Below are 27669 nucleotides of genomic sequence, written 5' to 3'. Positions count from 1 at the left end.
AACATTTCATGTGCCTTATTAATCACTTAATGTGATCTATATATCAGGGTACCCAAATTCCCTTATTGCACTGTGTTGTGCAATCTCTCAATGGCACTGTGCCCCACTGCACATCTCTTTAATACTAAACAATAAATTATCATTGTTCTGGCAACAGCCTCATTAATCTTATTTGTTGATTAAGCTGTATTTCAGGAAGAAAGAAGTTTGCTATAATTTATTTTCAAAAACTCACATAAGATCTCTAGAAAAGTCAGTAATTTCCTTCATAAATCCTCACTCAAGACTTTGCAATTTAGTCAGGTAAAAAAGGACTTCCTAAAGTAGAAGCTAACTGCCCACGGCCTACCAATTTACCCAATCCAAACTACAAAATAATAAAACATTCTCTCTTTTTGGTAAATCCATGAATCTTCTTGGTAATAAATGCTTTCTTTTCAAACAACAGATCTACTCTCTGACTCAGTATAATACATCTATACTCACAACTAATTAGCTGACAGACACTTCAACCATTGCTAGTCGACACTGAGTGAGGAATTAAAGCTTAAGTAATCACAGGCCATTTTGCATACAATGGGAACAGTATATCAAAAAGAATACATGACATGGAACAGAGCCTTGTAACTAATTTTGCAGTAATTGGACTTGCATTTTTTATCAATATAAAGGCAAATTATGTTCACACATTTCAATACTTTCTTTAAAAATATACAATTAACCATGTCAAAATTGTATAATGGATATGATGATGCAGAAATTCATCCAGCCTGGCCTCTATGTGGTAAAAAAGATCAATAACAAATAAATTGAAATTTCTTGCCTCACAGAATCTCAATGTTTCCTGTGTTTGGAAATTCTGCTCTTTGCATTATGGAGACATCATGACTTTATCCAAAAAAAACATGATTTTGGCTTAATCTGAATCCTAATGAGTTTCTGCTATTTCAAGACCATGTTCAGAGATCACCAAGCAGAGAGTATTTTTGTTAGACAAAGGGAAGAACAGCACACATACTGGGGCATTACAAAAGAAAAACAGTTTTCATAATGGTTTACAGGATATATAACAAAAACAAAAAAATCATTGTGGTTATTAATCTAACATCAACCCGGCACTCAGACCTACAACATATGTTAACATGGTAATGCCAACCTTCAAATTTTCAAATGCCTTTAGCATTTCACAGTACATGATGAACAATAAACTCTAATAAACTACATATTAGGCTTGCACAATTCATCCTAAGGTCATCAAATAACTAAACTGACTTCAATACTAGGAGCACATTAGCTCTAATTGTTATTCTTCTGTATTCAGTTCCTGTCCCTTGTTGAAACCTGGTGATGTATGTGACCAAGGCTGGTAGTAATAGGATTGCCTGAGGCGAGGTGCTGACAAAACCATAAGCCTAAAAGGTAAGGATTTTGGAAATTTGAGCCAAAGGAACTGAAAGTCTTAAAAGCATAGCCCTGGAGCAACACATTATAGGCATGAGTCTAAGGTTAGCTATATAACTGAATTACTGTGTTCTATGAAAGCTGGTGAATCATGGACCTAAACAAATGATGCACAACTGAGATTTGGAGGCTAAATGCTTCATTCAAAATCATAACACTGCAGCTCACACACGATAGTTATGAAGAAAGCAGATTTGCTGATTTGGAGGGTTGTGGGCATCAGCTCTTACACCAAAGGTCTAAAGCCAGAGCATGCAGAATAATTCACACTTTTCATCCACTGATGTACCATAAATCAAATTGTGGAAAAGATAACTAAAGTGCTGAGACAGATTTTGTGAAACCAAGTCAAAATATCCTGCTAAACACTTTGCCTAACACTTGGATCTCAAATTATATAAAACTTCAATAGATGTCATTTGATCTTGAAACCTTGCTTCATTTTGCCTCCTTCTATACTGCTACCAAAAGCCCTTGCTATCTCAGAAACGAGAAACAATCTGGGGAACTAACTTCCGAAAAATTATTTCAGCAATAAGAAAAATGGGATAACTATCTAGACTTTTTAATTCTCATATATCTTTCTATAACTGTTGTTTATTGAAGATAATCTTGAGAGACTTCCAGAATATTGATGCAACACAATAAATGCATAATTCATTCTTCCTCCCAATAGTTTGCCTGTATATTTTTTAAACATTGTCACGTTCGACTCTTTCTCGGCCTGTGGGCTTAAAACTGATTATTGACCTCAGGATCGAAGTAATATGCTTGACATTCTTCTTAATTGGTCTCCAACTTTTTGATAGAGAGGAAGAGCTTCAGTCTCTATTCTGCATTTTGTGCAATATGCTAAGTTTGTTATTTGGTAACTGTAGGTAAACTGCTGTTTTCTTGTTGGTTTATGACCAGTACATTTGCAAGATTTGATTGCTCTTAAGTTAAAAATAGCTTTAACTATGAAAAGATAAGCTATCAAGTTGAGGGATGGCCATGGGAGTCTGCAGGAGAAATTGAGGAGGATCAAAGGGACAACGATCTGAGAGGAGAGAGGGCAAAGTGAATTAAGGTGGAGGCTGGAATCATTGAGGACGTAAAGTTGCTTGGACGCAGAAGTTGAACAAGTAAAGAACTGAGGATATCTTAGTAAGAAAGTTGGAGTAGGGTTTGTGTGGATGGTAGAAAAGAAAGAGTTTTAAAGAGAGTTGAATCAAAGTGAGATGTTCAGAGGAGACAGCCATTCCACCAATTATGGTTGAGACTTGGTGATGATGGTCACACTGCCAGCAACATAGTTTAGATCTAATGCTCAGTGAAAGGGAAAGCTACGCAAGTGATTTTTAGTGAGGTCCAAAAGTTATTGCACATAAGCAAAGTCTGCATCAAAGCAATAATGTTCATGCAACCAAGCTCAATGTCATGGTGGTGAAGGGTTTTTCTCCCCACAGTTAAATGTATGTAATATAGGATGATGCAAAAATAATAGTGATTATGTTTCCATTGGTAAAGTCCTTGATTAGCAGTTCCAAGGGTGAGTGGCATGTGTCAGCAAGAAAAGACCTCAAGATCTCTGGGTGAGAATGCTAGCTAGACGTAATGATTGGATATCTGGTTGTCTAAAATTGCTGCTTGTATATTGGCAGGTGTGATTGGTGCCTCAATATAAATAAATAGAGAGAGAGAGATAGAGAAATAGAGAGATAGAGAGAGAGAAGTAGAAAGAACGAGATAGAGAGAATAGAGAGAGAGTTAAAGATAGATACAGATAGAGAGAGAGAGATCAAGAGAGATCGAGAGAGGTAGAGATCGAGAGAGGTAGAGATCGAGAGAAATAGAGATCGAGAGAAATAGAGATCGAGAGAAATAGAGATCGAGAGAAATAGAGATCGAGAGAAATAGAGATCGAGAGAAATAGAGAGGTATAGAGAGGTATAAAGAGGTATAGAGAGATACAGAGAGATACAGAGAGATACAGAGAGATACAGAGAGACACAAAGAAACACAAAGAGATTGAGACAGGGAGCGACAGATATAGATAGAGATAGAGAGATTGAGAGATAGAGATAGAGAGAGAGAAATAGAGAGAGATAGAGAGAGAGACAGAGATAGAGAAAGATCGAGAGAAAGAGATCAAGAGAGATGTAGAGATAGAGAGACGTAGAGATAGAGGGACGTAGAGATAGAGGGACATAGAGATAGATAGAGATGAGGGATAGAGAGATGTAAAGAAAGAGAGATATAGAGATAGAAATAGCAGGGGAGATAGAGAGAGATAGAGATGGAGAGATACAAATAGAGTTGGAGAGATAGAGATACAGATAGACAGCGAGATAGAGAGATAGAAGGAGATAGAGATAGAGAGAGAGAGAGATAGAAATATAGATAGAGATAGAGATAGAGACAGAGAGAGATTGAGAGCGAGAGAGAGACATAGAGAGAGATAGAGACAGAGAAAGATCGAGAGAGATAGATAGAGATAGAGATCGAGAGATATAGAGATAGAGGTAGAGTGAGAGAGAGATAGAGAGAGAAATAGAGAGACAGAAGAGCGAAAGATAAAGATAGAGAGATAGAGATGGAGAGAGAGAGATAGAGAGCATGTGACAGAGAAGGGGACAGACAGCCATACCTACAAGTTTATATGTGATGACAGCAGTGGAAAAGTTGCAAAGTAGTAGAAAAATGAGTGATTAAGGAGTTAAAAATCACACAACACCAGGTTATAGTCCAACAGGTTTAATTGGAAGCACTAGCTTTCGGTGCTTCCATTAAACCTGTTGGACTATAACCTGGTGCGTGATTTTTAACTTTGTACACCCCAGTCCAACAGCAGTATCTCCAAATCATGATTGAGAAGAATTTTGTAAAGTAAAGTACCTAAAAGGAGAATAATGAAATGAGGCACAAGGTGCCTTGTAAAATAGAATGAAATCAGCTTGACATACGATTGAAGTAATGTCCAGTATGATTGAACTAATGTTCAGTATGATTGAACTGATGTTCAGTACCATTGAACTAATGCTTCGATTCAGAGTTAGCTCTGGAAGGTGAGTGAATCTGTTTGAGGCAGAGAGTAATCCATGGGAACACTACGATGTGTCATTCCACTAAAAATGAGAGCCAAGGAAGCACACTATATTGACCATGAGCTAGCAGAAGTAAATGGTGGTCTCGATGAGTCATGTTGCACAGGGGAACCCAATGTCTCATTGAAGGATAAGTGGTGTCAACAACAATTATAAGCAGGAGGGAGGCTGTGAAGCAAGCTGAGAGAGTAAGTGTACTTTAGCCCAGAACAAACTCTTGGAAACTGATTAAGTGAATAAGCTCCTGACTGAGCTGAGGAGGACTCACCAGTCTGAAATGTTGACATTACTTCTCGCTCCACAGATGCCACCAGACCTAGTTACTTGCAACATTGTGTTTTTATCATAAATTAAATGCTTCTCAGCCTTAAATGTTAACATGGCAACTGAGAGATTACTTTCTGTATTATTAAGAAAAGCAGTCACTTTGACAAAATGGGGGTAACTATTACTTACCAAAGCACTAGACATAGTGCTATTAGCAAGTCACAGTCTTGCCATTTGAAATAGCTCTGTATCCTGATTTCAATCATAACTTAAGAAACCTGTTGACTACAATGAAGGAATTATCTAAAAATGCCGTAAGTTACTTGAATACCATGTGGGCAGCACGGTGGCACAGTGGTTAGCACTGCTGCCTCACAGAGCCACAGACCTGGGTTCAATTCCCGCCTCACGCGACTGATTGTGTGGAGTTTGCACATTCTCCCCGTGTCTGCGTGGGTTTCCTCGGGGTGCTCCGGTTTCCTCCCACAGTCCAAAAATGTGCAGGTTAGGTGAATTGGCCATGCTAAATTGCCTGTAGTGTTAGGTGCAGGGGTAAATGTAGGGGAATGGGTCTGGGTGGGTGCGCTTCGGCGGGTCGGTGTGGACTTGTTGGGCCGAAAGGCCTGTTTCCACACTGTAAGTAATCTAATCTAATCTAATCAACATTGTGAAGGAGAAATAATTATCCAAGGTTTCATTCCTGATTACCCACAGTTGATATAATGTTTAGCAGAGGAACGCAATCCTGTATTGATGTACCTCCTACCTCCTGGCTTGTGATCTTTACCATTATACACTCACTGCAGGCCTCTATCTTACATTCATAAAAACACAGTACAAGCTAGACTGTTCTCCTGCGAGCTCATATCATAGCGTTAGATTAGAGCAGAAACATCAAATCCCCACTGTGTTGAAGAGCTGCACAGAAGCATAGACACTAAAAAAAAAAGAGGAATACAGGATTCTTTCAGAACTGCGAGCAGCTACAGGAAGCCATGGAAAAGGGAATAAAGAAAACACGCACGCTACACCTGAAAGCATGTGGTGAAGACACAAAGGTTATAAATTTTCCTCTTCCAGTGCCGGTCAAAGTGAAACATGACATGAAGCAGAACTGGTGGGTTTTTTTCTATCGACAGTGGCAAAATCTCAAAATTATGACAGGTTTAATTAGCAAACCACAGCAGCTACAAATACCTACATTTTTATCATTATTGGGAGACACTGTTATAAAGTATGTTCTATCCTAAATCTTTCAGCACAACAAAAAAAAGACAACAGAAATGCAAATGCCTTGAAGGTGTTGTGCTAAAGCCCAAGTGAATACAACTGATGAATAATACACGTTCAATATTAGGATCCAAGGTAAGGAAGAATCTATTGATCTGTAAGTGACTGCATTTTGATTTTGATTTATTATTGTCACTTGCATGGAAGTCAGTGAAAAGTGTTGTCTTACATGCTGTACAGGTAGATTGTACTGTACAAGTGCATCACAGCAACAGAACAGAGTGCAAGATACAATGTTACAGCTGCTGAGAAGGAGCGAGAGATCAACACTAACATTAAAGAGGTCAATTCAAAGATCTGATAACAGTGGGAAGAAACGGATCTTGAATTTGTTTGTACGTGCATACAAACTCCTGTATCTTCTATCCGACAGAAGAGGCTGGAAGAGAGCATAAGCGGGCTGGGAGGGGTCTTTGATTATGTTGGTTGCTTTCCTGAGACAGTGGGAAGTATTGATGGAGTCAATGGATGAGAGGCTGATTTGTGCGATGCACTGAGCTGTGTTCACTGAAGTTTCTTTCAGTTTTGGGAAGAGCAATTGCAGTACCATGCTGCGATGCATCAAATAGGATGCTTTCTCTAGTGCATCTATAAAAATGTGTCGGAATCTTCACGAACAATTTTCTTAGCCTCCTGAGGGAGTCGAGGCGTTGTTGTGTTTTCTCAACCGTACTGTCAACGTGGGTGGACGAGGACAGATGATTGGTGATCGTCACTCTCAGAAACTTGACGCTCTCAACTGTCTCCACCTCAACACCATTGTTACAGACAGGGGCTTGCCTTTCACTCCAATTCCTGAAGTCAATGACCAACTCCTTAATTTTGCTAATGTTGATGGAGAGATTGTTGTCTTTACACCATGCCAGTAAGCAATCTATTTCTTTCCTGTACTCTGCCTTCTTGTTATTTGAGATCTGACCTACATTGGTGGTGCCACCAGCAAACTTGTAAATGAAGTTAGTGCAGAATTTGGCCGCATAGTCATTTGTGTATAAGGATTTTGTAGGGATCTGATTACACAGCCTTACAGGGCACCAGTGTTGAAGATTACCATGAAGGAGGTATTGTCACCTATTCTTACTGACTGCGGTCTTTTGGTCAGGAAGTTGAAAATCCAGTTACATAGTGGGGAACAGAGACCTCAGTCCCAGAGTTTGGAGATGAGTTTATTTGGAATTATGGTGTTGAAAACAGAACTGTAGTCAATAGATAGGGGTCTGATGTAAGTATCCTGGTTGTCCAGATGTTCCAGGGATGAGTGTAGGGCTGGTAGTCAAATTGCAGGGGATCAAGGTAGTCTGGGAGGCCAGAGTTGATGTCAGCCATGACCAATCTCTTGAAGCACTTCATAATTACTGATGTCAGCGCCACTGGGTGATAGTCATTGAGGCACTTTGCATGATTTTTCTTTGGCACTGCTGGTATTTTTGAAGCAGGTGGGGACTTCAGATCGTAGTAAAGAGAGTTTGAAGATGTCTGTGAATACGTCCACCAGCTGGCCTGTGCAGGATCTGTGTATGGCTGGGGTCTCCAACCAAGCCAGTTGCTTTCAATGGGTTCATCCCTAAAAAGGCCGATCTGACATCTGCAATGGTGACCGACGGTGCATCAGAGGCTGATGGGTCAGGTGTCATCATTTCACTGCATTTGCACAGCTCACAGAATCTCACAAATAATATAAGCTGATAGAATTGTATTAGGCATAAAAGATTCCACAGTGACAGTGCATCTACTGAGAGAGAAAAAATCTGCTTTTAAGTAAGTGTTCAACATATACAATAGTAATGAACATTGTAAGGCAGCAGCTAGAGCACCTGCAGCGCAGAACAGTCCAAGCCTTGCAATATGGTGACAGATACTGCAAGTCAAAAGGGTTGAAATATCAGGAAAAGGAGCAGGATGCAAATATTGTGGAGGGAAACGCCCAACAGAAAACAAGGCATGTTCAGTGTGCTCTCACAGCAAGAAGGCAAATAATTTTACACACTCATTGGCTAGGAGGAAGCACAATAAACAAATACAGATGGCCCCTGGAGAGATACCAGCTGAAGTTTCTGTAGAATCACTTGACATCATCAAGAGACTGGGCCAATAAATGATAAATGGTTTGTGTCTGTTTCAACGGTGACTGCAAAAGGCAAACAATCAGACAACAAAATGTCAGATGGACAACAGTGCATCATGGAGCTTTCTGATCCTCATAGACCTGTACAAAGCAGCTCAACGTGATGGTCCATAAATGAAGCCCTTGTGAGCAAAATAGATGCGCTATCCTTGAGTCAAGAGGACAAATTACACAGATAGCCCAATGCAAATATAAAGAGAATGAACTGGAGATGCAGATCACAAGTGGCAAGCAACATTTACTCATTTCAGCAGTAGCAAGTCAAAGAGATTTGTAATGTGGTGCAGTGCACTAAACCACGATCCATGGAACTGACCCTGCAGAGTAAAATAATTGTGTTTATTATGTCTTCCTGAAGAATATCATTTCAAAATGGATGAGTGTGAGAAATTAATCAGCACGTGGCCAGAAAGTTCCAGGTGTCAAGGCCAACCTGGAAGAAGCAGCAACAATTAAAGGAATTTTGCCACATCCTGCAAAGTCAAAAATCAGAACCGATCCTTGACATGAACGATAGCTATTGGTATGAAGCTAGACGAAAGTAGCAGCTTTCCAATTCAATTTTTGTATTTCCATGGCCATAGAAGAGTATCAGTGCAGACAAGATGAGATAGGTAATGATCTTCCCACAGTGGAATCAATAGTGGATGACCTGCTTCTTTAGGTTTGCAGAGACACACCATTGCTGACCATATTCAAAATCTAATGTGATTGCTAAATATAATTCACCAAATAAACGTGAAGCTGAACAAGAAAAAGTTGCAACTAAAGATGCCTGAAGTTAAGCTCATATGTTATGTACTGACAGCAAAACATGATTTGTTGGATTCATTCACTATTTTGCTAAATTCTTGTCCAATTTGTCATCAGAGCGTGAACCAGTACAGCAACTCTCTGCCAAAAACATGCAGTAGTATTGAGGTGCAGAGCAAGAAGCAGCGTTCACAAGTGTCTAGCAACTAGTGACAGCAATGCCAGTGCTGAAATACTAAGATGAAAATGATCAAGTCACCCAGCAGCATAGCACACAAGACGGGATTTGAAGCAATCTTAATGCAGAAAGGAAAACTGGCTGCATTTCCATCCAAGACATTAATGTAAATGAAACAAAACTACAGTCAGATCAATAAAAATTCCTGGCTATTGTCTTTCATGCCAAATATCGATATCAGTATTTACCTAGAAAAGACAACACGACAGTACAGTTGACCAGAAGTCACATCAAAGTATTTTTCTCAAGCCACAACTCTCTCCTCTAAATGTTTTTCTGATTACAGAGCTATCACCTAGATGTGATGTTACATGTCAAGGAAAAATATGCAGATCGCTCACATACTGTTAGAGCAGTACTCCCTATGAAGAAGAAGTTAGAACATCCAGTTGTAAAGTTCTAGAAGTCATAAATGCAGCAGGAACATTGAATCTACCATACTGCTGTGGTTCTGTTCGCCGAGCTGGAAGTTTTTGTTGCAAACCTTTCGTCCCCTGTCTAGGTGACATCCTCAGTGCTTGGGAGCCTCCTGTGAAGCACTTCTGTGGTGTTTCCTCCGGCATTTACAGTGGCCTGTCCTTGCCGCTTCTGGTTGTCAGTTTCAGCTGTCCGCTGTAGTGGCCGGTATATTGGGTCCAGGTCTATGTGTTTGTTGATGGAGTTTGTGGATGAGTGCCAAGCTTCTAGGAATTCCCTGGCTGTTCTTTGTTTCACATGCCCTATAATGGTAGTGTTGTCCCAGTCAAATTCATGTCGCTTGTCATCTGCGTGTGTGGCTACTAGGGATAGCTGGTCGTGTCGTTTCGTGGCTTGTTGATGTTCGTGGATGCGGATCGTTAGCTGTCTTCCTGTTTGTCCTATATAGTGTTTAGTGCAGTCCTTGCATGGGATTTTGTACACTACGTTAGTTTTGCTCATGCTGGGTATCGGGTCCTTAGTTTTGGTGAGTTGTTGTCTGAGAGTGGCTGTTGGTTTGTGTGCTGTTATAAGTCCTAGTGGTTGCAGTAGTCTGGCTGTCATTTCAGAGATGTTCTTGACGTATGGTAGTGTGGCTAGTCCTTTGGGTTGCGGCATGTCCTCGTTCTGTTGTCTCTCCCTTAGGCATCTGTTGATGAAATTGCAAGGATATCCGTTTTTTGCGAATACCTTGTATAGGTGTTCCTCTTCCTCTTTTTGCAGTTCTGGTGTGCTGCAGTTGTGTTGTGGTCCTTTTGAACAGTGTCTTGATGCAACTTCGTTTGTGTGTATTGGGGTGGTTGCTTTCATAGTTCAGGACTTGGTCTGTGTGTGTGGCTTTCCTGTGTACCTTAGTGGTGAATTCTCCGTTTGGGGTTCTCTGTACCCTCACGTCTAGGAATGGGAGTTGGTTGTCCTTTTCTTCCTCTCTCGTGAATCGGATTCCTGTGAGTGTGGAGTTGATGATCCGGTGTGTATTCTCTATTTCCGTGTTTTTAATGATTACAAAGATGTCATCAACGTATCTGACCCAGAGTTTGGGTTGAATTTGTGGTAAAACTGTTTGTCCTAACCTTTGCATTACTGCTTCTGCTATGAGTCCCGAGATTGGTGAGCCCATGGGTGTTCCGTTGATTTGTTCGTATATCCAGTTGTTGAATGTGAAGTGTGTTGTGAGGCACAAGTCCAGTAGTTTAAGTATGCCGTCTTAGTTGATGGGTTCAACGTCCTGTTGTCTGTTATGTCTGTTCAGCAGGTTGGCTATTGTTTCTCTGGCTAGGGCTTTGTCAATAGACGTGAACAGTGCCGTTACGTCGATGAGACCATGGTTTCTTCCTTGTCTATGTGTATATTTCTGATGATGTCCAAGAATTCCTGTGTTGATTGTATAGAGTGTCTGGATCCGCTGATCAAGTGTTTCAGTTTCTGCTGTAGTTCTTTCGCCAGTTTGTGTGATGGTGTCCCTGGTAGTGATACTATGGGTCTGAGTGGGATGTCTGGTTTGTGCACTTTAGGTAGTCCATAGAATCTGGGAGTGTTGTTGCTTTCAGGTTTCATTCTTTGTAGGTCCGACCTGGTTATCTGTCCGTTTTTTTGTAGGTTCCTCAGTGTGTTGTTTATCCTATTGGTGAGCTGTGAGGTGGGGTCAAACTCCCTCTTTCAATTTCATCAACAGATGCCTTAGGGAGAGACAACAGAACGAGGACATGCCGCAACCCAAAGGACTAGCCACACTACCATACGTCAAGAACATCTCTGAAATGACAGCCAGACTACTGCGACCACTAGGACTTATAACAGCACACAAACCAACAGCCACTCTCAGACAACAACTCACCAAAACTAAGGACCCCATACCCAGCATGAGCAAAACTAACGTAGTGTACAAAATCCCATGCAAGGACTGCACAAAACACTATATAGGACAAACAGGAAGACAGCTAACGATCCGCATCCACGAACATCAACAAGCCACGAAACGACACGACCAGCTATCCCTAGTAGCCACACACGCAGATGACAAGCAACATGAATTTGACTGGGACAACACTACCATTATAGGGCATGTGAAACAAAGAACAGCCAGGGAATTCCTAGAAGCTTGGCACTCATCCACAAACTCCATCAACAAACACATAGACCTGGACCCAATATACCGGCCACTACAGCGGACAGCTGAAACTGACAACCAGAAGCGGCAAGGACAGGCCACTATAAATGCCGGAGGAAACACCATAGAAGCGCTTCACAGGAGGCTCCCAAGCACTGAGGATGTCACCTAGACAGGGGACGAAACATTTGCAACAAAAACTTCCAGCTCGGCGAACAGAACCACAGCACCGAGCACCCGAGCTACAAATCTTCTCACAAACTTTGAAAATCTACCAGACTAGTTACTCACACGTACTGGATTCTGGTTATGATGGAATAGTTTATCCACACCTTGGCATTTAGCTCATTGTTTTAGAGAATTTTCAAAATGTGGGAAGTTGCTACCTACACAGCAGGAAGGGTGAGCAGGAATTGTGCTACCAATCTACAGCAAAGTTCACCCATCCTTACTTTGTAATACCTGGATACTGTATTTTTTGATCAGCAAAAAGTACCCAAACATGAAACGTTCAGTCTCCAACACTGGATCTGAAATCACTGCTCTATACAACTAAATTCCTTGTGCTTCAAAATTATTGTTCAATTATCATTACCAAATAATACATCATTAGTAGTTGTTAATGAAAAGTGTAAGAAATAACTTTTGTTATAATTGTTCAGACTTTTACTTTAGTTAGGGAATATTTTAGCTGTTTACATTCAAGACTTCTATTAAATGTGACCTTTCGAATGACTCATACGTATAATTGGTTATATGACAGAACAACCCCCCCCCTCCCCCACCTCCACCCCTAAAACACTTAAATGACTCATAAAACTAATTGCTTGCGGGATGGAAAAAATCCTCTTCCAAATTGTGAAGTAACCCTTGTCGGTAGGATTGTTTATGACTGCAAGTGATACTCAATAGATTACAATTGTGACTAAACACTGGAAGGTTTCTTCTGCAGATTACATACAATTTGCTGTGATCAGCCCAGTATCCTCTACCCAGGAGGGAAATAGAGGAAGTTGACAGTAGTCTTTAGGTTATAATTAATGCCACTGAACCATGAGATTTGAAAACTCCATCATAAAGTAGTTCAATTTGCAAAGCCTTGAAGTCCAAGAGTAGTTATATACGCTTTACTTTAGCTCCTGAATTAACCCCGCATGGCACTATATAAATATCTTACATATTTATTATTCAAAGGTTCTGTGCTAAATTGACAGACGATTAATTGACAAACTAACGTAGATTTACTTATGTTAAGCATAATAAACTTTTCCAGGTGCATATTAAAATGGAATTCTTTCATAGCACCATTTATACAATTAATGATTTTCCCATTTGAGGGAATAAATTTTAGTCATGACACGTTTTCAGGCAGAAATGGTATGAGAGAGATATTGTCTTAATGAAGAAGTGTGCATTGATCAACGCTGCACAAGAATAGATGCATTAAAGATGATAATGGTCTGAATCTTCCAGCAGCTGCAGTTTTTTTTGTCTCTATCTGAATCTTCCAAATGGTAGCATTGCAGCAAGATTATCCCGACCCAGTACAACTGAAGCTCCTTTGGAATCTTCTGGTCCTCAATATCAAAGAAACGCGCAACGGTCAGAGTAGAATTGGGGCAAACAAGACATGCCCCCTTTGTATGGCATGAGCTGTTGTATGATGTTTAATGAATGTTAGTGAATGGATGAATGAATGGGTGACTGGGTGGGTGAGTCGGTGTGTGAACGGGTGACCCAGGTGGGGGAGATTTAATCAAGGTGGACACACATTGGGTTGTGGTATTGTCAAGTGGAAGTTGGTTGGTGTCAGTGATAGTCAGGTGATTAAGGGAGGTGACTGGGAATGAACCTTTTTGAGTTAGCCAGGTCTTGGGTTTTAATCTGTCTAACATTTTCTAGTTCAAGAGTTGGGACAGTAATAAGAGCTCCCAAAGAAAAATGGGGATTTGCCCACTAGAAATTTAAACTTGCTGCACAATTTGCAGATGGGTCTATATGTCAGGATTTCCACAGGATCATGAAGTGTATTTTCAGTATATATTAGTTTTCAATAAAATCTGAAGCCTGGAAGATTTGGTCAAATGCAGCCTAGAAGCCTGGAATACAGCCTGGAATACACTGGACACTTCAATCTTTAACATGCTGGAGCTCTAGAAGAACTCCCCCTGAATTTATCATCTGCAGCCTCATGAGTATTTCCCCAATAGTCCCTATTTATTCATTAGAAAATACAGAACAAGCAAAGAATTTATGGAATAACGAGCTTTATTATTAGTCTTTTTCGCTGCTTCCTCCAATCTTCAGTCTAAATTTAGATTATGCAAGAAGGACCTTAACTTTTATTTTAAAATGTTCTATTGGAATATCCCTGAGCTTGAACTGATCTTCTATCATGTTTTCACAACTGCAGAAGTGATACTTTAACTCCACGCTTATTCTGGCAAGTTAATTCTGTCACACACTATACCCCCGTATTTCTGGAGGTATAATTTTAAAAAAAACTTCCAATTAGAACCATGTAAATTGGTCTAAGACAAGGCAAATCACTTTAAAAAAGCAAAGTTGCCTCGAGGTGAAGGTGAAAACGAAATCGCCCTCAGGAATATGAAAAGGGAGACTGTTTATAATCCTCACAAATAAAAACCTACCAGTTCTTAGTAAAGCACTGGATATTGAGACCATGACTGTCACAGATAGACCCAAGAGAAATACACACAGCAAAATTATTTGAAGGGAGGTTTGGAGAGCTTTTGGGAGATTACAGAAAGGAAGCTTGCTACATCTACTTCTCTCTCCAAGAAACCTAACCAGTTTCCACGGAAACCAGTCCCAAGAATAACATCAAGGAGACAAGACATTTAAAACAACTGAGATTCACAACTGTTGACTACAACAAAGAATGCAGCAAACCAACTTTATTCTCCGGTTTGAACTTTATATCTCAAGAACAACCAAAGGACTCTAAACTGCATACTATTTTACCTTCCACTATATTAGACACCATCTTCTTTTAACTTTATACATAGATTTATGCATGTGTGAGAGATAATCCAAGTGACTGCACAAAAGTCAAATGCTTCAGTCAAGTATTTCTAATTCTTTTCTTTGGTTTAGCAGTCAATAAATTTGTTCTTTCCTTCACTCAAGAAAAACTTGTGATTGGCTCCTTACTGCTCACAGTTGACAATTTAAGTTGGGGGGAGGGGGCGGGGGGCAGCATAGCCTCATGATAAAATAAACTTAAACCATATTGTGACCGACCAAGAGTAGCTATCTCACAATTTCTAATTTGGTCTAATGATACTTCATCCTTGAACTTTCTCCTTGATTTAAGTGGATTGGGGATCAATTTCCATTTGTTTTGTCTGATGCTAACAGTTCAAAAGAAGACAAGGAGAGGGTTAATAACCTCACAGTGAATGGTGTGACAATACTATGGCTTGAAGAGGTGTATTTTGTCCTGGGTTTTATTTGAAGAGAGGTTTTAAGACAGAGGTACGGAACTATCTATTTGAATCCAATACAACAAACATCCTATGAGGTATTGGAGAATTGTTTTAAAAGTTGGAACAATAGATGCAACCTGAATGGGTGGGGTCAAGCACTCTCAGAGCCAGGAATGTTAGTTTTAGTTTCTCAATAGCAATTGCTGCTAGGGTCTTGAAGCTGGGTTTAGAAGCTGCAATACATCTCTTCCTCACTCCCCTCTGTCTCTCTCTCTCTCACACACACGCACACATACACACACAGTTTTCTCAAGATGTTTTTCCCCTGGACTGGAGAATTTCCAGCAAGACAATCTATTTTACTGAATTTGTCTTTGCTAAGGTTGTGTTTATAGGATGTCACTATATTCTTATAGTTAATCAGCAGTAGTTAATATAGCTGTTATTTTGTTAAGCATTTCAGTTACAGCTAAGCCAATTCTTTCTTTGTTTTTATTTTTATTTTAACTGCCATATAAAAATAAAATGTGTTTTGTTTTATGCCAAGTAGTTTGACTAATTAACTTACATCTTGAATGCAACACCTTACACTTACCTTTAAAATAAGAAAAGTTAGGGTCTGGACTATATTCTGAATATATTTTGAGGGGGGTCTGGTTTGGTCCATAACAATGGGGTAGCTTACTGATGCTTTAATTCTGCAGGGGCCTTCTGCTAGGCTGAGATCTGATGAAAGATCATCAATTTGAAATGTTAACTGTGTTTCTCCTTTAAAAGATACTGCCTGGCTTGCTGACTATATCTAGCATTCTCTTGTTATTTCAAAACAATCCCTTAGGACACTTTGGAACTAATCTTCCTCTAGGTGCTTCAGAAATAATATTGGCCACTGATACCCCTAAAAAATTTCCTGAACATTACCTTACTGCAGAACTGGGCAAATTGCATTCTCCTAAATTCCAATGATTCAAGACACATTTATGACCCAATCATTCCTCATAGGAGAAAATGCCATTTCAGGAATCTGCCTGGTGAACATGCATTGTATTCCTTCTATTGCAAATATATCCTTTCTTAGGTAAGGAGACCAAAACTGAACATAATACTCCAAGTGTCTTCTGACAAAAGCCCTGTACATCTGCAGTAAGACTTCCTTGCATCTTTACTCAAACCCTGTTGCAATGAACTTTTCCCATTTAACATGCAAAAGATTTCCCATTCCACAACTCACTGTCCCTTTAATTCTCCCATAGTCAGTCTAGAGTCATACTCTCAAGGGTTTACTTCCATTCTTTTTCCTTCCCAGCCTGTTAACTATTTAAACCAGTAATGTCTTTTAAAGCCATAGTTCTCCTGGAGTTTCTACCTCTAACTCAACCTAGAATGGAAATTTACTTCACTTCAATGGAAAATGAATCTAAAAGGAAACATTTTAGCAGCAACGAGAGAAACAGGGACATCCTTGAAAATGAGAAGAAAATATTCTTGGAAATGCACTTTCAACATTTTTCCAAGAAATGGTTATATATAACTTTTAGGGCCGAAGGGATCAAAGACTATGGGGCAAAGTGGGAACAGGGGACTGAGTGGATACTGAATGGCAGAGCAAGTTCCAAGGACTTAATGGCCTACTCCTGTTCCTATTCTGCATGGTCCCATGACTGATTGGCAACAGACCATGTGAGCACAGTTTTGTAAAATCAGGTCTCAGAGGAGACATGTTGGAGATGATGAGTTTCTTTTATTTTTAAGGTAAGTGACTGTGTTATTTTGACTATTCCAAGGTGATATCCACACTGTCAGAGTTCAGTAATCACACTGTTTTCAAAATATCGCAATAAAATGGTAAAATCTTCATTTCTGTATTCATTAGATCAGAGAAAGAAACAGGTCATGTGCACCAGGTTACCCTTGACTGAGTGTAGTGTTGGACTATACATGTTATTGTACATTCTGAAAGTTCTGATTACCATCTTTTTACCTTGGGATTAATCAGTTTACTAAAGGGGACAATTCATCAGCAGCTCATTTTATCAGGGCACTGTAACTGAATAAAAGCCATAGAAAGCTAACATTTTGGAATGTTAAGCTATATATTTTAGCTATATTTAGAATATTGCAGAATTATCTTCTTGCGTCAATTGATTCTCTGGTAAACATTCTTCCTCAACTGCAATAGCATTTTAAAAGTAAACATTGTTAATTCCTGGAAAAGGACATCCGTGCTGAAACTCACTGGAGTTTCATTACTTCTCATCAGTAAGTTGTAAAAGTTTTGCTTTTCTAACCCCCATATTGATCAAACGATTGATGAATCAAGATTGGTGCAACAAAAACATTGCACACCAGAATGGACTAATGTTTGCTTCAGCATCTCAAACAGTTAAACATCACCTCACTACTGACAAAGTTCAGAAAAATCTCTAAGTAAATAGGTGAAGTGGGACGTCTTGTCACAATTATTTGCCAGAAGAGATTTTCTTTTAAAATGAAGACAGCTATGAAACCCAATATTTGCATTTCCTGTTATCATTTACTCGACAAAATAAACCAGTACAGAAACATCATACCAAAACTGCTGAAGTTATGTCAAAAACATTGTAATATTGAAAGATATTTTTGAAAGATTAAACTGTTCTATTAAAACAAGTATGGATAATGGTGTTCATTTCTAGTTCATGCATTGCTACTTGCTATCTACAAAAAGCATTCCCAAATCAGCAAATCGCTACACTAACATAGTTATACAAAAGAAAGGACTAACTGAAGAGAAAGGCAATTCTAATACGTTCAGTAGGACTGTCTGAAAATAAGTGGGTGAGGGACTGCATGCTTCTGTAGTTGAACAGCAGTTCTACTTAATACTATATCTCTAACATGTCTACATTCCTCAGCAATGCAAACATATCTAATACAATTAAAAGGGTAAAACAAGAGCATGCACATCTTACCTTGATGAACTAATAATTTGATATTTAAAGAGAAAATGAATGGGAGAAAGAGCTGGTATTAGATCAAGTTATTTTGATGGTAGATTCCATTAGTAAAATGTTAGTATGTAGCTTTTCTCAAGGAAAAAAAAACTTGTAATTTCTAGATTTCCAGCCAGTAAGCACCAGAAACTTGCTGCCACCACCAAAGCTGTGCAAAGCAGCCAATGAGAAAAGTATTTCAGATGTTTGTCTTCCCTTCAGCAGGCTGGGATGAATGATGTCAGGGTTTTGTGTTGCAAGGAAACAAAAAGTTAAATGAATAGCACAAATGACATTTGTGCACTCTCCTCTTCCAACCATTGCTAACCAATGTCATTCATAACACGATCAATCTGAAGACCACCTCAGTTGAGGTATGATAAATTCAGTGTATGTTGTGTTTCCTAAATGGTCACATGGAAGACTTTAAAAAGTAGACATTCATTTTCCCCTGTTCTGTTTAATTGACCAATAAAGGACTGAAACATTTCATCTACAATATGGTGGAAATATTCACCAAAACACACTGGTTTCCATTCCAGCATGTAACCACAGGTTGTCTGCCACCAATTTCATTTAAAGTTGGGTTGGTGGGTTCCAAACAGATTTGTATTTATTGCTACCTATTGGATTAATGCAATTGTAATTTTCTTTTTCACAAGAAAATTAATGACAAGTACAATAGCTGGGGTGTTGATATACATTGAAACTTCCATTGCATTCCTCAACTTGCTGAATTGATATTGCATAAGGCAGAGCTAATAAAAGACTTGGATTCCTTGCTTATGCCCATTGCTATGGGCTAGATTCTTCTAAAATATGAAACTGTTGAAATTTAAACTTAAACAAACAATTAGTTCCTTTTCTTATAACAACATTTTTTAAGAGTTTAGAACCAATGGTAGCAACATGTTCATATGCCCACTGAGCATCTGTTATGGTCATCAGTTGCATGATACCGTATGATGTGCAGTTTTATTTGAGCATCATCACAATGCATTGAGAAAGTTTATAATTTTCTCTTAACTCCACATTACAGTGAAAAAGACCTCTCTGCTAACAAGGTCGTGGTAATGGTCTTGTGATTTCCATTTGCATCCTCCCTAGATGAATCTTTTGTTTCTTTGTTTTCCATTACAAAAGGTCCTGAGTTGCAGTGGGTAGCATCCTACCTCTGAACCAGAGCTCCAGGTTCAAGTCGCACCTGACAGCCAATGAAGGTGCATTCATAATACAGCTGGGGCAGACAGACTGTCACCCACATAGTCTTTCAATATAGCCAATGGCATGTGGCAAAGGCATGAGAAATATCTGAACAACCATGTGAAGAAAGGTAATTGGGGCCTCTACCATCATTGTTCCTGATCATAGCATGAACATAAACATTCAGGTTACCATGTCAATTCCAACTCCTTTGGCAACCAGTTCACTCAGTCAGCCAGACGGTAGCTGTGAATCAGATCAATACCAGGACTGCAGGGTTCAATCCCTAATCAGGTTGAGGTGGATTTGGGACCTGCCTCTTTGCTTTAACCACTGTGGAAGTCAGTGTTGTGGGTCAGATCTATCTTTGGGCAGAGAATTGAAGCTGATGATGTCCACAAATATCCTTCTTTAACCTTGCACCATCACCCCTTTACTAATTTAAGTACCACTGGACTCTGCTTTTGGATAGAACTCCCCACTACCCCTAACCCCAACTCTTGGATGTTTTTTTCCTGGCTCTGGAATTGCTTTTTAACAATTAGATCTACAATGTTTTTCACTTCTGATGAAAAATCATCAATCTGTAACGTGAAGTCTGTATCTCTCGCTACAGATGCTGCCTGACTTGCTGACTTTTTCCAGCATTTTGTCAAGTAATTGGCAGCCATGCTTGTGGATATAGTACCTTATAGCACCAATGGAGGCCATTTGGCCCGTTCTGCCCACTTGCAAAATGTTCCTTTTCAGTTAAACACGTGACTCTTTTGAAAGTTACTCTTGAATCTGCTTCCACCACCCATTCAGGCAGTGCATTTCAGATCAGAGCAGTTCACTGTACGATTTATCATCTTCCCTCAGATTCGTTTGACAATTACCCTAAATCTGCATTTTCCATTTATCAAAAAACACACTGATGTTGAAAAAAACCTTCCATTTGCAATGCTGACAGTAAAATAAGCATTTAGATATTATTAATGAAAATTATCTTCTTAATGATAAATTATGTGAGAATACACCTTATTTCCTCTTATTTTCCAATATAGAACAGGCATATCCTGGATTAAGAAACGATCGACTAACTGTTAAGACAAAGGTAAGGAGAACAAGAAGTTACAGAATTCTTACTTTTAAATCTTTTAAAAATTACAAAGATAGGAAAGCAGAAAAAACACTTATATGCTGAAAACAGGAATACATGTTAACAATAGTGTTATTCACAAATTACCCTGTCAGAAGGAAGTGTACACAAACTGCAAACAGAAATAAACTGAAATTTTGCCTGTAGGCCATTGGAATAGGAAGGTTAAAACGTATTCTGGTACTTACTCTGAAGAATCAATGAAGTATATTACAAGTGCACCAATGCTGAGAGCAAAAACCAAGACCACCTGAAAACGTGAGAAAAAAAACAGCTTTAAGTGAAGAATTTAACAAAAGCAGAGTGAACTACAAATACAGTTTGCAAGAAACATTGCTGTGTTTATTGCTGCTGACTTCTAATCAATATTAACTCTATCTACACAATGATGCTAGATAAACTCAATGTTTGACTGAGGTGTGTTGTGTGTCTTTAAATAACATTTCTTCTCTTTATGCTTCACATGATAATATATTTGTCAACTGCTGGGCTTATAATTCAATGTTACACTTCAATAACAGTCAAAAGATTTTATGTGGACGTTGATATTTCCCATCCCCAACAGCCCTTGAGCAGGAGGTGGTCAGCTGCCTTTTTGAACTCCTGCAGTCCAAGTTGAATTAGAACACCTGCAATGCTGTCAGAAAGGGAGTTGCAGGATTATGACCTAGTGACAGTGAAAGAATGGTGATATGGTTCCAGATAAAGATGCTGCGTGGCACAGAAGAGACTCTGTAGGCAGTGGTGCTCCCATCTATTGGCTACCCTTGTCTTCTAGGTGGTAGAGGTCACAGGTGTATAAGGTGAATTATACAGAATGATATAATTGTGGATGAACGTTTAGGCTGATTAGTTGATAAGATTGTCAAATTTGATGTAAAGTCAATTACTCGGTAACAATAAAAAACTTTATTAGATATATCTTTTCACTTAATTTTGAAACAGCACACATCTAACTAGTCAATGTTATAACCTACTGGCACTAACAGTCAATGCAAGGTCAATGGTTAGGCTGAATAGTAGAGTCAATGGCCATCAGAATAAATGGATCTAAAGTCAAGAAGTATTATCTTTCCATTCAACTGAGCAATTCTAAAGAAGGATCTGTACTCAAATCTGCTTTCGCTTTTCAAATACTATTTCTGTTCCTGCGCAGCTGTTGTGTTTTTTGATATAAATCACACATCCAAAAAACATATAAAGGAAGCTACTGTGTCTCTGCAGGGTCTTGGAAAAGCTGATTGGTCCTACTTCCCTAAAATAAAATAAGGTTCTGAAGACGAGTCACCAGACACAAAATGTTAATTCTGCTTTCTTCCCAAAGATGCTGCCAAATCTGTTGAGTTTGTCCAGCAATTTGCTTTTATTTCAGAATCCCATTTCCCTTTCTTTCCCCATAGGCATGCAAGCACCTACAGCAAACTTTTTAATAATCACACCTATAGGACAGGGGTGTGCCAGTTAAATCGGTTAATCAAGAGATACGCATAACCACAGTAAACCCTGACTAAGTGAAGTTTTGAACATCCCTCACAAAAGCTTTCCAAAAATATTAACACGCCTGCTAAAATCAATGTAAAGACAAAAAATAAGTAATAAAAACGTAACGCAGGGTGTATACAGATCACTATTATACTTTATTTATAGCATAAATACTCAGACATCACAATACTTGAAGCATATAACTTTTGCCAGTTTATCAAGAGTACTGGTTGAACTAAGTTGCCAGTTCAAATCAAGTTTGCTGTATCACATTTGCTTTTTTATACTGTTGAACCTACTTCCAAGATGCTTTCAGGCTGTGCATTCCAATAAATAACTTGAATCTCATGTCTTCTCATTACTAATCCTCCTGCCGATGGAAATACTTTCTTGCTAGCTACTCTATAACCTTCTTTCATGTTGAATTTTAAATCTGCCTTTAATCCCCTCTGTTGAAAGCAGAACAAGCCTAAATTCTCTGATCTCCTTACTTCATTCAAGTTCTTCAGCCCTGGTACCATTCTGGTAAATCTCCTCGGCCCCTTTGTCAAAGGTCTTCATATACTAAATTGAAGACTGTAAGCACTCCGGTTTCACAGCTTTGTAATGAGGAGAGATTTGCTGAACTCGACATTTTCTGGAGAAAAGCACGGGAAGGGTGTGTGATTCATGCCTTTAACTTGCAGAGTTATGCAAATGCATGCAGATTATATAACTGAATGTGAATGCAGGGCTAAAGAAACATGGTAAGCCTCAAGTGCGTATTGACATTAGAATTTTGTTTTGCAGAGCAATCACCATGGGTTGCCTCAGGATAAAGGAAGTTGGACTCTGGGCGTTATCGGTCCATCACACCCTTCGACTAATAGCCACTCAACTCCAAGGAAAAATGGGACTTTTTCCTCGGAGCATAGGAAGTTGAGAGGTAACCTTATAGAAGTTTATAAAATCATGAGGGGCACAGATAAGGTGAAGAGCAAAGGTCTTTTCCCTTGAGTGGAGGAGTTCAAAACGAGGGAGCATAGCTAGGGTGACAGGAGAAAGATTGAAGAGGGAACTGAGCAGCAAGATTTTCACACATAAGGTGGCTCGTGTGTGGAACAAAATATCTGAGGAAGTGGTAGATGCAGGTACAGTTATAACATTTAAAAGACATTTGGACAGGTACATGAATAGGAAAGGTTTGGAGGCATATGGGCCAAACACTGGCAAATGGGACTAGCATAATTTTGAAAACTTGGTCAGCATAGACAGGTTGGAATGAAGGGTTTATATGTGTTTATGACTCTATAATAGGCACACCATGTAGAGCTAGTAGCAGAAATACCAGCTGTTATGACTTGACACACAGTTCAAAGAAAGTATAATTACAATTAAAAACAAAATAATCAGCTATTTCGCAGCCATTCTCTTTCAGCTGTTGACACCAGGAGCGTGTGAAACCTGTGTACATGCTTTTGCTGCATGAGCAAATGTGTAATATCAGCATGACCAGAAATGACACATTTTTGATGCACAGTTCCTGCACCATTTTCTCAAAAGGTGTCTAATTCCAAGGAAATCAAGCTGGATTTTCATAACTTAAATTAGCCCAAAGTCGGACACTAAATTTAGATCAGAGTGTAAGGCTGCTTGGGGCATTAAAACATAAAGCATTAAAACATCTAATTCATCTTTACAAAGATGGGAAAATGGTGCACAGCCTTTTTCACAATGATTGGAGTCCCCATTTCTCTCACTCTTTCAATACTATCCACAATACTGAAAGAATAGTTCATTGTGTCAACAAATTAAGATTTAGTTTTTGCCATTATTTATCTCATTTTTACACTAATGTTTTAATCCCTGTTCCACAAATTAGAAAACGGTGAACTAGCCGCCTATCTAGCCTGAGCAATAATGGTCAGCACAGAAGGTGACCATTTAGCCCATCATATCCACACAGTCTACAAAGATTTGACCACATTATTCCCATTTTCCAGCTCCTGTCCAGCTACTCTGGAGGCTATGGGAACATAAATGAGCATCTAAGTACTGCTTAAATATTACAAGAGTTTCTGACTCAACTACCCTTTCAGGAATTGAGTTCTAGACTCCCACTACCCTACAAGTAAAAAACTTCCCTCAATCTGTTTCTTAGCCCTCTGTCTCTTCTCTTAAATCTATGCCCCTGGTTACTGACCCCTCCACAAATGGAAAAGGTGCCTTACTGTCCACTTATCTATGTCCCTCATTGTCTTATACATCTCTGTCACATCCTCAGTTGGCTAGTCACTGTGACAACATAGACAAGAGGAAGAATCAGAGCAAACTCTCAGCATAAAGAACAATTTAAAAATTCAACCTTCACAATATATTTTGAGTGCTTTTCTAACTGAACCTAAATTTGGAGCTATGATTGCAATAATACATCGTCACTCATTTTATATCCTCATATCGATATATTTAAGTATAGATACATATAAAAACATACAAAAATAAAAAAGTAGTTCTTCTCATTCAGTTCTTAGGCATTTGTCAGGATTGAGGCAGTTGTCTTCAGTCTGCTTGTTGGCTTTAAGATGGATTTTAAGTCCAATGTACAGTTTGTGGACTCTGCCACATGTGAAGCAGATGGTGCTTCAAGTTCAAGATACATACACACAAACACATATGGATATATAAAACACATGGCTCTGTACAAACATGTGCATGCATTTGCATATTCTAACAGAATATACATTTGTAACCAGAGGAAAGGTTAACAAAAAGCCCTAAATGTTCAGGTTAGCATGATGAGATCTGCACGAAACTTGTTTCAAAGAAAATGAGGATCCAATCGTTATTGATTATTGTTTATATCGTTAGTAGCTAACCTCAATCCCAGAATGCCCAGGTAATGCCATGGTTTTCCATTCAAATTGTTGGCAAATTACAGTATAACCATAAAATCGAGTTAAAAGACCAACTGCCCTAGTGTTTCCCTTTATGAATAAGAACTACCATATTTTACAAATTGACTTAGTTTCAACAGTAAAAGATCATAAGTTTAAATTTAACTTTCACCATAAGGCTGTCAGATATTGTAATGGAAGGTGCACTTTATATATAAAAAGTTATATTTTGGGACTTATATTTTAAAATAGATGTAGGAAGATCTAGGCCAGTTCTGTGAAATGATTTATTTTAAAGAGGTCAGAAAGTCATTTGGAACAGTGCATTAATTCCAATAAATCATGTGACTGCAGTTAAGCATCTGGCAGAATCTCTGTAGTGTTAAGGGATAGTATGTTCATATATTGTATATTTTAATATTCATACTGCTGAGTTTACAATAGACCGGAAAGTCATTCGATTTGTTCTTTTTTCAATCAGTTCAGATGAGTCAGGAGGTCAATTCATAAAGGGGAGAGCATCTTCTCCCAGCAGCAGAATCAAGCTTTTAGATCAAGCTTTTAGTTCAGGGGAACCAGTCCCTAGTCAAAGAGTTTCAGTTTGTACAGCTTTTAAACCAAGACGGTTTGGTTAAAAATCTACAAGTTGCTAGACTAAAAAAGTTTTGGCCATCAGAATTGTAAAAGTTTCAGGTCAGCCAATTTGGAAAGGAATTGTTAAATTCCTCTGGAATCCAAGAAAAAGAAACAGGGAGTAATCAATTAAGTAGAAGTTTTAAAATGTTGAGGTAAGAATGAAGATTCTCTGGAACTGGGAACTGTAAAAGGAGTATGATTGATACTCCAATAACACTCAATAAGTTCAATATCATCCAGGACAAAGCCTGCCTAACTGGCACCACATCCACAAACATTCATTCCCACCACCATGGGACAGTTAGTAGCAGCAATGCATATCATCTACAAGATGCACTACAAAAATTCTCCAAGCCTCCTTAGAAAGTATCTTCCAGACCCATGACCACTTCCATCTAGGAAAAACAAGGGCAGCAGATGCATGGGAACACCACCACCTGCTGGTTCACCTCCAATCCACTCATCTTGACATAGAAATATATCGCCATTCCTTCACTGTCGCGGGATCAAAATCCTTGAATTCCCTCCCTAAGGGCATGTGGGTCCATCTACAGTATATGGACAGCAGCAGTTCCAAAAGGCAGCTCACCACCAGCTTCTTTTCAAAGGGAGGTACAGGTGAGCAATAAATGCTGGCCATTTGCATCAAACAACCATTTATCATGTAATCTGAACAGTGGCAATGTCCATATCCCATGAAAACAAAAGGATAGTATTTTAAAAAACGGGGGCTGTAACCTTGCTTTGCTACTTGTGTTCAGATCTGTCTAAATATCTTTTATACATAGATAGCTTCTTTCTTCTGTTGTGGACTAAATATGTATTGTGATGTTAGAGAACACTGTGGCCTTGTGTCTATATGTTATAGTCACCCACCATCATGGTAGTCAACTGCAAATATTAAAGATTTGATCTGTCAAGAGTTTTCATTCTGGGACCTCACGTATTCAGTATTAACATCAGCTGATATAACAATATACAGAAATTTTAAACATATTGTAGCAGAAAGCCAATGGTCAGAGCAATTGTTAAACTGTTGTGTGATGCAAAATACTTTTTCACACAATATTTTATGTATTCTATCATAGGATGTGGCAATGCTCGCCATGCTAATGGGTATTATAGACTTCGAACTTTAATAACTGTTCGTGGTTTGAATGAATCAACTCTTACACACACAAAGAAGCAGCAATAATTCTGCCTGGAATAAACTATTAAAGGACAAGGACAAATTTATAGAGGAATTGAAAGCAATTAGTCATGTCTGGCAAAAGGAATGGGGGCTATTTGAATAAAACTGCTTTTACACCTGCTTGATATACTGGATGCTTTATCGCCACAAGGACAACTGATTGCCTTGCAGAAGAATTTAAGGAGTTAGTTGCGGGAAAACTCTGTCTTTGAGCAGACAGTTAAGGTCAAATGCAACAAGGAACAAAGAAGCTACTTCTGATAAGAAGGCAAGCTGCAGACTTGCAGGAATTTGTATGAAAGAATCTATTGAATCATCAAACTTGAAAGGGAGAAAATTGTGTAAGAATCCAAAACCAATAGAAGAAGTCAGTCGTAGAACTTTGAAGAATAACATTGCATAAGGATCAAACGCTGGACACTTCTACAGACAAACACTGTTAGTGGAATCTTGACAAGTTGAGTCGTAAGGCTTAATTTGCTTACTTGAGGGGTCTTATTTTGGTTGTTACACACAATAAAGTTTAAATCATTATTTCAGTACTTGATTGTCTGTGTGACTTCTTAATAACTAGCTATGGTAAAGATAACTTGTGGTGAATTACCCATAACATTTGCTGTCTAATCCGAATTGTTCTCAAGAAGGTGTAAATTACCCACCTTGCACCATTTCTTGCCCATGTCCAAGTGTATCATAGTCCTGTTTGGGAGGGAGATCCAGGATTTTAACCCAGCAGCAGTCTCAATCAGGACAATGCCTGGCTTGGAGGGGAACTTGCTGGTAGGGATATTCTTGTGCATCTGCTCCCCTTGTCCTTCTAGGTGATGGGAGTCATGGATTTGGGAAGTGCTGTTGAAGGATCCTTGGTCAACGACTGTAATGCATCTTGTATATGCAATACACTGTTGCCAATGTGCAGTGGTACTGCAGGGAGA

General features: G+C 38.9%; 1 protein-coding gene across 16 annotated transcripts in view; it reads right to left on the bottom strand.

Moving 5' to 3' along the window:
* LOC122541861 (calcium-activated potassium channel subunit alpha-1) overlaps positions 1–27669 on the bottom strand; it is an 847529-nt gene that overhangs the window by 440722 nt on the left and 379138 nt on the right. For all 16 annotated transcript variants that reach the window (XM_087982321.1, XM_087982311.1, XM_087982314.1 and 13 more), the window contains exon 3: positions 20740–20801. In XM_087982321.1, the coding sequence (XP_087838447.1) occupies positions 20740–20801 (62 nt within the window). The remainder of the gene's footprint in view (positions 1–20739; positions 20802–27669) is intronic.

This window comes from Chiloscyllium plagiosum, unplaced genomic scaffold (assembly GCF_037043375.1).
Source record: "Chiloscyllium plagiosum isolate Xiang-an unplaced genomic scaffold, Cpla_swu_hap1 HiC_scaffold_43, whole genome shotgun sequence".
Classification (NCBI taxonomy): domain Eukaryota; kingdom Metazoa; phylum Chordata; class Chondrichthyes; order Orectolobiformes; family Hemiscylliidae; genus Chiloscyllium; species Chiloscyllium plagiosum.
Note: the sequence above shows the minus strand (reverse complement) of the source record. Positions and strands in the feature narration are given on the sequence as shown.